At 52.6% G+C, this 13706-nt stretch overlaps 2 protein-coding genes across 2 annotated transcripts; both read left to right on the top strand.

Annotated features, from left to right (window-relative positions):
* Positions 1-5878: 5878 nt before the first annotated feature.
* Positions 5879-8989, top strand: LOC147973312 (uncharacterized). Its single transcript, XM_087524639.1, has 4 exons — positions 5879-6194; positions 6727-8441; positions 8596-8755; positions 8895-8989. Exons 1-4 carry the CDS (start codon positions 5879-5881, stop codon positions 8987-8989), a joined length of 2286 nt encoding a protein of 761 aa, XP_087380765.1.
* A 633-nt stretch (positions 8990-9622) lies between these two features.
* Positions 9623-10021, top strand: LOC147973311 (uncharacterized). Its single transcript, XM_087524638.1, has one exon. It carries the CDS (start codon positions 9623-9625, stop codon positions 10019-10021), a length of 399 nt encoding a protein of 132 aa, XP_087380764.1.
* The last annotated feature ends 3685 nt before the right edge of the window (positions 10022-13706 follow it).

Below are 13706 nucleotides of genomic sequence, written 5' to 3'. Positions count from 1 at the left end.
GACGGCGGCGCAGGCGCGGCGGCAGCGGGATTCGGACAGCGGAGTCGATACGGGGGACGGCGACGCAGGCACGGTGGCGACGGACGGCGCACGGCGGGGCGGAGCAGGAGGTGGCGGCGAGATGGATGTCGAGGTGGGATCGAGGAGGCAAAGGTCGTGCGGGACTGCGGGGTGGCTGGGCTATTTTTTCCTTTCGTAAACCGGTGGACGAAGGCGTGGCACCGGGGATGTGACGAAAAAAAACCAGCAAAAAAAAACCGGACGAAAATGGTGAAACGAAAATAGTGAGACGAAAATAAAACCCGGAACGCGACCTACCAACTGAGACATTAATAATAGAGATGATGTTCAAGCGTACTATATGCGTACTCTGCAATTCTCTTTTCATCCCATGCAAGTTCAGCCTCGACGTGATGGCTCGGTGGGTATTTTCAGTCCCCAAATATCTTCAAAGTGTATTTTTTAAAAGGGAAAATAATTGCTCAGCTTGGTATTTAATAGCCTCATGATACTTGTCACTTTGTCAGTGACAACCCTATGTCGTCGATGCAGTCAGAAGGAAGGAAACTGCGTTTGGACAACTATTGAAAAAGTTCTCTAAAAAACGGGCTTGGGTCTCACCATACAAACCAGCACCAAAATGGTTAGGCATTGGGCCTTTTTCAAGCCCGAGTTTTGAGCTGTTCCAGTCCAGATTTAAAAGCCCAATTTTATTTGCTTGGAGAAAAAGAAGCACAATCTGGAAACACAAGCAACCGAACTTCGCCTACCTCCACTCCTACAAAATATATTAGGGAAACATTTCCCTCCGGACCACCGGCCGGGCGCTCGGCCGGTCGTGCCTCGCTCGCTCGCTATTTCAGGCAGGAACAAACTAGCACATATGTGTTTGGTTGGCCTCAAGCGCTTTCGTTATCTCTTCCACCCCGCTGTTTATTTATTTTTTCTTTGCTTATTTTTCCTCTAGCACTGTTGCTTCTTCCTCTCGCCTTAGGTCCCCAGTCCCCATGCAACTCAAACTGCTCCCCCGCCGATGCTACAACCAAAGATATTTTTTGCTAGAACATGTGGTAAATTTTGCTGGAATCAATGTTGATTTTTTGCTGCATTGGTGCTGCAACCAGTTCTATGCAACCGGCACCTAAGAAAGCTACAACTGGTCATAAAAAAATTCAATCGCAGATGGCGGAAGCTGGGGGCCGGTCAGTGCTTGCAACCGTTGACAGAAAAAGCTTCAACCCTAAATGAAAAAAGCTTCAATGGGCACTGTGAAAAGGAAAATGTGGTTACCATTGACAGAAAAAACTTCAACCAGTACACTGTGCAACTAAAGAAGTTGCAACTGTTGATAGAAAATGCTTCAACCGTAGATGCAAAAGTTTCAACCAGGACACTGTTCAACGGAAGAAGCTGCAACCGTTGAAAAAAAAGCTTCAACTGGCTATGCAAAAAGCTTAAACTGACGATGGAAAAAGCTTCCCGGAGGCTCGTGTTTCCATGAAAGCCGCAACAGCCGAATGAACTGTTTCATGAGTGGCTTTTTAGTTGCAAATTTATACTACAAATATGTTGGAAACATATAACGAATTTGCTTCCATGGTTTTTCCATTATTTGTTGTGAGCTTTTACGCACAATGCTACATATGTTTCTCTTTTCGTTGTCAAAGTACTGAAATTATGCTACAAACATACAACTTTTTTTTATTTTGATTTGTGCTTTTTGATTTTTGTTGCAATGCTACATACACAACACAGTTTAACAAGTGCAGATTTTCAGGGTACATTTTGAAATGAAATTATTATATGTAGATAGCAGGGAGAAGTCGTATTATCTTGTGGATGGGCTTCACCCACATGACACTGATGCACCTGGGGCAAGTGACTTTCGGGCAGTGCAGGTGGACCAGCGTATAGAAGCAAAAAGGAAGGGACCCCTGAGAGGACGACCAGACGGATTAAAAAAATGGGTTTTTATCGTTTATGCCATTGGTTGCGTCTCACTATTCAGTTTTGCCATTAGAAATTAGAACAGCTCAAAAATGCCATCGTTCCGTGAGATGTTTTCTCAAAAATGCCATCATTCAATTAGATGTTTGCTCAGAAATGCCATTAGACATCGTTGTTGTCAGGTCAAACTCGTTGACCATGTTATATGATAAAAATACACCTATACCCACATATCAGTTCTCTCTATCTCACAATGATAAGTATGGACCCTACTTGTTAGGAGTAAGTAAGCGAATAATTTTAGAGAAAATAAGAACGCTGTTAGGATTAAGTGGGACCCACACTTTATTATAGTGAGATAGAGGAAGAGCTGACATGTTGATCTATAGGTATTTTGGTTATTATGACATGGCAAACGAGATTTGAGCTGACAATCATGATGTGAGTAGCATTTTTTAGCATGCGCGTAACAAAGCGATGGCATTTTTGAATAATTGAATCGGACGCCACGTGCAGCAACCAGCCAAAATTTAGGCCGGCCGGGCGGCGCCTATTACTGCCCAAATTATTAATCCCAATTCCTAAAGAAAAACATTCACCACAACACTTGCACCGGCTCATTTACACCCTCTCCCTACCCTGCCTCTGTGTCTGCGTCGAGCATGCCCCTCCGGTCCGCCTATTTGAGCCGCAAATTCCACCACACCGCAGTCAGCTTCGGTAGCAGGCTAGCAGCATATCTCACGAGCATGACACTCTCGAGACCAAGTAGAATCGAGAGCTACGGCCAACAAGTGCTCTGGCACGTACTGTCGCCTCTCTACTCCTGGTCTGTGTCGCTGCGGCAGTTAGGAGATCGTGCCTGCTGCACCTGGCACGCACGACGGACAAGAAGAACATGTCCGTGGGCATGGAAGGCATTCGGACGGACCATCCAGTCCTCTTGGCCGTCGGCGCCGGCTACATAGGGGCCTTCAGCAACAACGAAGACGATGTCTTGACCGGTGTCACGGGCCCGCTCGGCAGCGCCATCGTCAGAACACGCGCGAGGACCAACTTATAGGTCTGCTCTATGCGAGGCTCTGCTGGTGTTCCTTTGGGCAACTTCACGGGCTGCAACAGCACTAACGGCTGAGGAGGCGCCGGCGGCATCAGATGTTGGCTGTTTCTTTGTACCAGCCGTCACCTAGCTACTTGGACTCTGGGACGTTTAGTCGACTTGGGTCACTCACGTACGTGATCTCTGATATGCAAGTATATGCCGTGCATTGCATCGATGCAAATGCATAGTCCCACCAATGTGTATGCTAGGCTGCCAACCAGCTACTTCGTAAACCAAAAGAAGAACTTAATTTCTTGAAACTATTTTGAATTTAAAGTTTAATTGGAGATCAAAGAGGTAACCGAGGACAGAGCTGAGCACACTCGACAAGCTTCTAGATCATACATAAATCATATTCCGCTATTTCTATTGTGTACCATATAAGATCAGTATGTATTGCCACTTAGTTTTGAATAGATTTGTGGTTGGCACAAAGAAATCAATATATTTTCTCCTAAATGGAAAACGAAATCGTGAAACTTGGGCAGACAATTTGAAGAACTTAACTGGTCTTACGGTTCACTTCTCAACTACTGATCTGGACTTCCAACGGAATTTTTCCGTTGAATTCAACCTCATGGAAATTTGCTTTAAAATATATTTTTATGTCACATGCTTGCATATAATCATTCATAAAAAAGTCTTGCGATGTAATCAAATTATGTAGTCATGTGTTTTAATTTATGTTGAACACTTGTTTACTGCACTTTTAGGATCACACGAACAAAAGATACCCTACGTGTCCTTGGATATTAGAATGTCTTATCCAACCTTTACATCTCTCTATAATTAAGGACTAGCTGTCGAGCCTAATTAGAAAAGAATTTCTGAGGCGATTTTCAGTCGGAATCGGCCATTCTGTTGACGTGTTAAAATCCAGGTATCATAGGGTCGATCAAGTTTATAATTAAGAAGCCAGGTCTTCATTTGCTAGGAGCAAAGAAGAGGCGCAGTATTTGCCAAACACGAGCAACATATTTCGTCTACCTCTGCTACGAAATTTACTCCCCTTGAATACCTGAAAAAACATTCGATCGCTACAACACTCTAGTGTCCTCATTTACACCCTTCAATCTTCATGTTCCCCTGCCTCTCGTCGCAGGTACTTCTCCGTGCTTATTTAAACCACAAAACCCTCCACACCACAAGTGAAGCAGTAGCAGCATCTCACGCGCACAACACTTGAGAGAGCGATTAAAATTTAGAGCCAAGAGGTGCTCTGGCATTATCACCTCCCTCCTCCTCTGCCTTGCGCTGCCGACCCGCGCTACTGCTGAAAACAGCGCTGCTGTAGTGGGCACAGAAGACAAGAAGAATTTCTTTGTGGGCATGGCAGGCATCAGGACCGTCCGGGCCTCCCGGCCATCGGTAGCGACTCCCGTAGGGGTTTTGCCTATAACGATGTCGACATCTTCACCGTGGTCACGAGCCCACTCGGCGGTGTCTGGAGTTTTGTTGGGAGAGAGATGGAGTTTGGCCGCATCGGTGGCACCAATGGTGTTCCTTTTGGTGGCTACATGGGCTTTGTCAGTTGATTCAGGCGCGGAGGCGCCTGCAGCATTAGATCTTGATTGTGTCTTGATACCAGGCCGGTACTTTCATCATGCAAGTATAAGCTCTCGAGGAGGTAACAGTCACCAACTAAAGAGTAATTCCTTTTTCCTAACCTAAGCAGTTTATTTAGAGTTGGCACGCTCTATGAATATATGGATAATCTTTGTTCAACTCGTGCTTGATTAATTCTCCACAAAAAAGTAGGCTTGATTAATAAATCCATATTCCAACTAAAGCTGTAAGAAACGCATATAAACTCATACTTCTCGGTCAGATCTTTTTCTAGCAACTGTTGATCTTCTCCAACCGCATGAGAGAGGCGTTTGAGGAGGAGCAACCACTGCCCTCCTCCCTCTGTCGGTGAAGTCGGTTGTGCCTGCCTCCATCAGCTGCTCCAGCGGCGGCTGGGGGTGGGGACCTCGGCGCTTCGGTTCTAGCAGTTTGTTAGGGTTGGCTTGGTGTTTCCTTAGGCGCCGCTTGGGTGGAGGCGGTGGCACCACGTCGGAATAAGCTAGAGTGGCTTCTCCTTCACCATGGTGTCTCTCAGGACGGCAGATCGGAGCCGCCTGCTTGGTCTTCTCGCCGCTTGCTTGCAACAATGGGATTGTTCATCATGTTCCTGGATTTCTGGCCTGATTGCTCTGGGTGATGGTTCTCTCTCATCGTGCTCGCCTCGTGTCTTGCCGTCGGTTCCAGTGGTGATGATTTATCCACGGTTTTCCCCATCTTCATCGTGCTGCTAAGCAGCTAGTCCTAATCTGTGCTCGAGATCAAATGCTCTTGGCATGAACAGTAATATCGAAAACAATTCAAACATATTCAGAAAAATCATATTTTATTGCGACAATCACTAAAAAAATGTTTCGAGCGCTGACAAAAAAGATAAAGTGAGCGCTCCAAAATGCTTTTAGAAGTACCATCAATTTGGTTTATATTTTTTGATTTTACTGTTCATCTGAGCTCATTTAGTTTGAGCCTGAGCTAAGAAACTCCATGTCCTCGCTAACTCATTTTGTGGAAATAAGTATATGTGCATATCTGTCCCAAAAACATGGGATTTTGAACAGAGAACAGAAGTTCATCACTGATCCTTCATCATGAATAATAGAGGTTCTCACTAGGAACAATACTACGATGTCTAATTACATGCATCATGAAGGGTTCAAAAATCATTTGCTACTTAGTCAAAAGCATAGAGGATAGCACAATTAAAGACATGAGGTACATACGGAAGTTCATACACAACCTGACAGTCTCACATTTCAGAACCGGCTAATGGCCGGGCTGGTCGCGGCTACTTGCTCATTAGCCCATATGTTAATGAAACCAGCACCTAGAGAATCTCAAAGCCCAGCAGGCAACAGCCGGCACAGAGCAGGGCCAAATTTAAACTACATAGGTTATACGACGGAGGAGAGAGATGTCCCCAACGACTCTTGTACGGAGAGGCGATTCTTCGGGCGACGGAGGGGGCGACGCGGGGATGCGGTGTATGGCCGGCATGGCTCGGCGGAGTGGACGCTGGTCAAGTCCGGCGTGGCGCTGTACCCAAGGAGGGGCGGTGTGACGCGCCGGTGGGAGCTGGCGGCAGGTCCGGCAGCCGTTTTTGGGCACTGGCGGGGGAGGAGTCAGAGGACTCAGATGCGGAGGCGGACGTGGTCGTCGACGGGGAGGGGACGGCCCGTGGACCGCCCTAAGCTCGGTCGGGGATTTCGTAGCCAGGGCGGCGGAGCTCGGGGGCTCGCTTCATCCTGGCAGACGGCGTGCCTTCGCGCCCGGGGGCCGTGGTCCTCGTCGGCAAGTTCCTCAGGTCGGAGCAGCGCGTCGGGCGGCCCGGTCGAGGTCTCCGCGTTGGTAGGGCGCTGGCCTCTCTGCGCTGGAGGCGGAGTTCGGGCTCCTGTTACGGGCGAGTTCGCAGAGCCCAGGGGTGGCTGCTGCGGCGGCGCCGGACTTGCCAGGCCCTAGGGTTGGAGCCGTGGCGCTGGCGGGCCAGGTGGGCCGGGGCGGATCTCAGGCTGCTCGGCCCACTTCGGATCACGATCCATCCCACGCGGGGCCGGCTCATCAGGGGCAGCGCAGCCAGGCTCCCACTAGGCCTGTGGGTGGCCGGCCCGGTCCAATAGACCCGAGCCCAGAGGCTCCGGTACTTAAGTGGCTGTGGCTGCCCAGAGGAACCCTAGATCCGTCGCTAGGTTTTCCAGCCACCAAATCCGAGGTGCGCCGCCTCGGTCACTCTGCTCGCTCCCTCTTCCCCATTCCCCCTCTGCTGCCCCTCGTGCGGTCTTTTGCCGAGGTGGTGGCCATGGGTTCCAAGGGCGAGCGGCGGTCGGACAAGCGTCCTCTCCCTCCTCCTGCTGCGGAGCCGGAGCGCGGCCGCGAGCGCGAGGTGCGGTCCAAGGCGCATGGCGCGGCGCGCGACGGCGAGTCGGGTGGTTGGGGGCCGCCGCCGGCGTGGTGGGTGAAGGACCAGGAACGCAAGAAGCGGAGGAAAGAAGAGCACAAGAGAAAGGGGCTCGAACCCAAGCGCATCGAGGAGATGCTGCAGTTCCAAGGCGTCCGGTTCGGCGACCCTTTCGCATCGAAGAAGAAGAAGAAGAAGTTCAATGCCGCGGGGCCGGCGGGCTCCAAGCCGCCGTCCTCGCTGCAGGAGGGTTCGTCGAAGGGCACGGAGGCCAAGCCAATCCCGGTGGAGGATGCTGACGACAAAGAGTGTTTCAAGTGTGGCCGGGCGGGGCACTTTCAGAGCGCCTGCAAGTTCGCGCCCCTCTGCTTCCTCTGCTCTCAGGAGGGCCACGTCTCGGCTTGCTGCCCCTCCCATGGCAAGCCGCTGCTCCTCCAGACCATGGGCCATGCCATCCCAGGAGGGGGCTTCTTCTACCTGCAGTTCCCTGAAGCAGCTGACGACGCTCAGAGCGGTTTCGGGGTCAATGCCGACATCCTCTCCGCGGCCCCGGGCGTGCTGTCGAAGGCGATCTTGGAGGTGGAGCTGCCGCATCTGTTTGAGGGAGAGTGGGACTGGCAGGTGGCCCAGATTGATGATAACTGCTTCTCTGTGGTCTTCCCGGACCCGGCGATGCTGCGCATGGCGACCCGAAGTGACAAGATCTTTCTGTCCCTCAACAACATTACTGCTCTCATCCGCGATGCCGTGGCAGACGAACCCAAAGGAGAGAGGATGCTCGAGGTCTGGGTGAAGCTCTGGGGCATTCCCTCCAAGCACCGTAAGGTGGAGCGCCTCACGGCCGGGCTGACGATGCTGGGCCGTCCGCTGGTGGTTGATGAGCTGTCCTTGATCCGCTCCGGCCCGGTGAGGATGCGTTTCGCCTGTCGCAAACCCGAGAAGCTGCGGGGATCGGTCCAGCTATGGCTCAACGGAGAAGGCTACCTCATCAAGCTTGAGCCGGAGCTTGCTCCTCGTCGCGGGGCTCCGGCACTTCCTCCTCCTCCGCCGCCAAACAACAAGAGCCCAGATCCGGCGACAAGGAGAAGGACAAGGAGCATGACAAGGATCCTGATGCGAGCATGGAGGATGATTCCATTGACACGGCGGCATGGGAGAAGCTTGGCATCAGGGGGCGAGCTCGCCACCGGCCCAGCCGCGTCAAGACCGGGCTTCTTCGGTGGGGCCAATGGAGATGGACGTGGCCAACCAATACGGCTCCAACTTGGGGCTGGTGACTCTCCAGGCTCCGGCTGGGCTAGACAAGGGGCACACGGCCTCCTGCGACACCGGAGTCCCCGCGGGATATCGCACGCCGATTCTGCTGTCCGTGAGCACCGTCCTCCTATCCTTGGTTGCTTCGCCGGCTTCGGGTGGGCACGACGGCAGCAAGAGTGGGTCCGTTTGGCAGGCGAAGAAGCTTGCGGGGCGCAAGGTGACCACTAAGGGGATCAGGCTCATGGAGTCACTGGGCGCGCCACCTACGCCAAGGCAGTCGGTGATGGCGCTTGCCGCTCCCACCGTGCTGCCCATTGGCGATGCTCTGCTCTAGGAGGCTTCCAAGGCGGCCCCGATTGCGCAGGCCAAGAGGTCCAAGGCGGTGGCAGCGGCTCCGGTCTGCTCTAGCTCGCGCTCCAGGGGTGCCAAGGCTGGCCTGTCGGCGATGCAGCGGGCCCAGCTCATCCAGGCGCAGAAGAACCTTGAGACTTCAGGTAACCCTCCCCCCATTTTACTATTCTGCAGTCCTTTTCTGACGATCATTTGGGTGAAGTGTTACGGGAGAGTGGAGTGGACGCGTCTTACTCAGGGGGTATGCGCAAGCTGGTGCCTTTGTTACGTGCGACCGAACAGGCACAAGCGGCGATCGCTGCAGCGGCAGCGGCGCGTGCAGTTCAGTTAGAGCGGGAGGCAGGGGCTCCGCACGCTCTAACGTCTCGGCCCAATGAGGTGGTGTTGGCAACATGGGTTGCCCCCCCTCCTTCGCCTTGCAAGGTTAAGGCGAGGCGAGTGGCCAAAGCGGTGTCCTCTAGGGGCATCCGTCTCCGGAATAGAATCATCTAGATGCGGGCTATCTTTTGGAATATTCGTGGGTTCGGCCACGCGGGCAGGAGATCACAACTGAAGGAGTATATGCGCAAAGAAGGGATAGATATTGTAGCGTTACAGGAGACCATTAAATCGGATTTCCGGCACCACGACCTACTATCTATAGACCCCTTGGAAAGGTTCTCCTGGTATCACCTTGCCGCAATCGGGCACTCTGGAGGTATGCTTTTGAGTTTCGACCAAGCTATTTACGAGGTGATCGCGTGGGATGCGGGCACCTTTTTCCTGGCAGGCCACATTCGCCACCGTCAGACTCAGAGGGAGCTGGTGGTGATCCAGGTCTATGGGCCAGCGGATCACGCACGTTCGGCCGCGTTTCTAGCCGAACTGCAAGCGAAGGTTCTTGCGGTGAGCAACACGCTCACGCCCCTGGTGGTGGGGGCGACTTTAATCTTATTCGCTCGGGTGCGGATAAAAAAAGCAATAACATCAATTGGACGAGGGTGTCCATGTTCAATAGTGCGATCGCCTCGATGGCTATTAGGGAAGTAGCTAGGTTGGGCGCACGCTACATGTGGATGAACAAGCAATTCGACCCGGTGCAGTCGGTGCTTGATAGAGTCTTCATCTCCCCGGAGTGGGAACTGCTATATCCGCTCTGCTCATTGGTAGCAGAGACCCGGATCGGTTCGGACCATGTGCCACTTATCCTTGCTTCAGGTGAGGAAAGGATTCGCCGCAGCCCTCGATTCTACTTTGAGACGGCGTGGTTTGAGTATCCTGACTTTGACGCTTTCTTTAGGGAAAAGTGGTCAGCTTGTGTCAGCCAGGTGGGTTATCAAAGGGGCCCAATGGACTTCTGGATCGCGGTAGGGAGCCGCCTCCGGGCCTGCCTCAAGGGCTGGGGAGCCAACTTGGGCAAGCAGGCGTGATCGCTAAGAGAGGGTATTCTAGCCAAGATCACGAGTATTGACCAGCAAGCAGACGCTCGGCCGTTCTCCGAACAGGAGTGGGCTAGACGCTACGCGCTGGAGAACCAAGTGCAGTCCTTGCTACGGGCAGAAGAGGAGTACTGGAGGTGCCGGGGAGGCCTAAAGTGGATCCTCAAAGGGGACGCGAATACTAAGTACTTCCACGCCTACGCCAACGGGAGACGGCGCAGATGTGCGATCCTTCGCTTGCAATCTGACCAAGGATTGTTGTTGACGCAGGAGGCCATTTCGCGGCACGTGTATGATTTCTATATCAATCTTATGGGGACGAGCGAAGAACAGCGTGCAGGGGTTCACGCTGGCATCTGGGACCCTTCACAGCTCGTCTCAGAACGGGAAAACGAGGAGCTGGGACTAGCCTTCTTACCCGAGGAGATTGATGCGGCTCTCATGAGCATGAAGACAGATTCTGCACCAGGCCCGGACGGCTGGCCCGTTGCCATGTTCAAGCACTTCTGGCCGCTTCTTCGGGGCCCATTCTTTGAAGTGTGCAACGGCTTCATGCGCGGGACGGTAGACATCTCTAGGCTAAATTTCGGGATCCTCTCGCTGATCCCTAAGGTGGCTGGGGCAGATAACATCCGCCAGTTTAGGCCGATCGCACTCATCAACGTTCCGTTCAAGATATGTTCTAAAGCCACCACCTCCCGCCTGGTCTTGATTGCGCATCACACAATCAGCCGCACCCAAACGGCTTTTATACGCGGTCGAAACATTCTAGAAGGCGCTCTTGCGCTCCAGGCGATCATTCATGAGCTCAAACATACCAACGAACCGGCTATTCTACTCAAACTTGACTTTGAAAAAGCTTACGACCGCGTGCATTGGAATTTTTTGCGCCGGGTCCTTCTTAGTCGAGGCTTCTCGGCCATGTGGGTGCACCGGATTTTGCAGCTGGTCTCGGGTGGCCAAACTGCTATTTCGGTAAATGGAGAAGTAGGGAATTTCTTCAGGAACAAGCGGGGGTTGCGTCAGGGCGATCCCATCTCCCTGCTCCTGTTCAACTTCATGGTAGATGCCCTTGCGGCAATGCTGCGCAGAGCGACCGCGGCTGGCCATATCAAGGGTGTGGTTGGCCACCTTATCCAGGGGGGATCTCCCACTTGCAGTACGCAGATGACACTCTGCTACTGTTCCAACCAGACGACCACAACATCGCTATGGTTAAGGTCCTGATGTTAAGCTTTGAAGTGATGTCCGGCCTAAAAATAAACTTCCACAAGTGTGAAGTCCTGTCGATGGGGATTGACAGAGAGGAGGGGCACCGTATCGCAGACCTTCTCAATTGTAAAGTGGGAAAATTTCCCTTTACGTATGTGGGGCTGCCTCTAGCGCCACGTCGGGTGACGATAGACGAATGGGAACCACTGACAGGGAAGGCGGGGAAGAAGGTGAGCCCGTGGCGTGGCAAGTTCATGTCCTCCGTAGCCAGACTGGTTCTCACCAACTCGAGTCTTTCCTCGCTCCCCATGTTTGCTATGGGGTTGTTCCTATTGGCAGAAGGGATTCATGCCAAGTTGGACACGCCGCGTGCACGATTATTTTGGGAGGGGTCGGGCCTTAAGTGCAAATACCACACGGTGAAATGGGCTGCGGTATGTAGGCCCAAGTCCTTGGGAGGACTAGGGATCACCAACACCAGACTTCAGAACATAGCGCTCATGTGCAAATGGATCTGGAAACTCTCACAAGGAGCGATTGGACTTTGGGATGACATCCTTCGGGCCAAGTACTTTCCCAACGGGAATTTCTATGAAGGGGAGGCAAGGGGCTCCCCCTTTTGGCAAGACCTACAGGCCATCAGACCCGCTTTTGATAAAGGTGCTAAGCTCCAAGTCGGTAATGGTCGCTCCACCCATTTCTGGCTAGATTTTTGGGTGGGCACAAGCCCTCTCTGGGAAGTGTTCCCAGAGTTGTACGCTCTAGCAGTGACGCCAGACCAGCGAGTGGCAGAGGCATTAGCTCACCCCCTGGCCGTTGCCTTCCGCCGTAACCTGAACGAGCAGGAAGCAGCAAAGTGGGAGGCTTTGCTGCAACTCGTAGCCCCCGTGGAGCTAACTGAGGAGCAGGATAGGGTTTCTTGGCACCTCAATGTGTCCAGGAAGTTCTCCGTCAAGTCTTTGTACCACAAACTGTGCCAAGGGTCGGTACAGACAGTGGCTAAAGGGCTTTGGCAAGCCCGTGTCCCTCTGAAAATCAAAGTGTTCCTCTGGCAGCTGTTACGCGATCGACTCCCCACATCAGTTAACATTGCAAAAAGGAACGGCCCGGCTTCTGGGCCGTGTGCGCTGTGCGGGTCGCCAGAGAACGCGAACCATGTCTTCTTCCTTTGCCCGCTGGCGCGTTTTGCTTGGAGTGCAATGCGCGAGGCGGCCGGGGTCTCGTGGGACCCGCGCTCCTCGCACGAACTGGTGGCGCTCCTGGACTCGGTCCAGGGCCAGGGCAAGAGGGTGCTGTGGACCAGCATAGGCGCGATGCCATGGTCCCTGTGGCTGACACACAACAAACTTACCATTGAAGGACAGCTCCCGACGCACCCGGCTAATATTATCTACAAATGCTCTTTCCTCTTGCAGCAATGGAGTCCGTTGGTGAAGCCGAAGGACGCTGATCTCATGAAGCATGCCCAAGTCCGTATTCACCAGGTTTACGTCGCGGCTAGGGAGTTGGTGGTGCCAACCTGAGGGTGGGCACTTGTTTTTGTTTTGGCGAGTCTGCGTACTCAAGGCCATGGGCTTCGGCCTTGTAACAATTCGTGCAGTCAGGCTCTGAACCTTAAGCTTCCTGTTTCTCGCGTAGCCCTGGCTTTTGTCTTGAACTTGTAATGTCCGTGGTTAGCTACTCTGCCTGTTCCGATGTGGGCTTTATTAATTTAAGGCCGGACGCGCCCAGCGTCTACGTTCTAAAAAAACATTTCATCAGAACCAGAACTCGTGTCAGTGTCATCGTTGTCATCACTTTCATAAGCAGAGGACTTGCCTGTACCTGTTTGCAATTAATGGGAGTTGGAAATGTGTTACACTACACCGTGGTCTAGAGGAGGAGAGGGCCCTCATCATGGGTCACAACTTGTTGCCTGGAGACCTGGTCGCCGCCTTCCCATCGCTACCTCCGGCTTGCGGCGAAGCAGCCACTGGCCCGTTTTGCGCAGCTGTCATGTGCCGCCAAGTCGCTGCAATTTTTCAAATGGGAGTGAGAGAAGGGAATGGGGATGTAATGATGCTAGGTCTTTTGTAAAATTACTTTGGTGCCCATAATTGGCATGCCAGTGTCAAGCATTGTGCCAAATATTTTTCATACCCATCTCACATAAATTTGCCAATATTTGGTAAGTCTTTGTGATTCAAATATTTTTGAATGCCAGCTTTTTTGTAGCCAAATATTGTTAGCAAACCAATCATGCACTTGATGCAGCTATGGGGTTGTAGACGAAGGTGCGGTGACCACGCCGAGAAAGGTTGCGGACGCCACTCACAAACTCACTGGGTGTTCCACTACTGGTGAGGTCGTCAAAGTACAAATACATCATGGTTGGGTCGGGCTCGTCGACGGTCCTAGTCCCATTCAATGCATGCCGTGGACGTTGGGTGGCACCATGCTGAGCCTTCAACTAGATTTGGGAGTT

The sequence above is a fragment of the Triticum urartu genome, chromosome 5A (assembly GCF_056163025.1).
Source record: "Triticum urartu cultivar PI428250 chromosome 5A, HENAU_Tu73, whole genome shotgun sequence".
In the NCBI taxonomy this organism is placed as follows: Eukaryota; Viridiplantae; Streptophyta; class Magnoliopsida; order Poales; family Poaceae; genus Triticum; species Triticum urartu.
The sequence above is the reverse complement of the archived record's forward strand: the minus strand, read 5'-3'. Positions and strand labels throughout refer to the sequence as shown.

What these genes read in the sequence shown, in the direction of transcription:
- LOC147973312 (XM_087524639.1), top strand. Translation starts at nt 5,879, where the DNA reads ATGGCCGGGCTGGTCGCGGCTACTTGCTCATTAGCCCATATGTTAATG. An exon ending in CCGGTGGGAGCTGGCGGCAG is followed by an intron (nt 6,195 to 6,726) that starts GTCCGGCAGCCG and finishes CCGGTCCAATAG; the next exon opens with ACCCGAGCCCAGAGGCTCCG. An exon ending in CACGACGGCAGCAAGAGTGG is followed by an intron (nt 8,442 to 8,595) that starts GTCCGTTTGGCA and finishes GCTCTGCTCTAG; the next exon opens with GAGGCTTCCAAGGCGGCCCC.
- LOC147973311 (XM_087524638.1), top strand. Translation starts at nt 9,623, where the DNA reads ATGGCTATTAGGGAAGTAGCTAGGTTGGGCGCACGCTACATGTGGATG.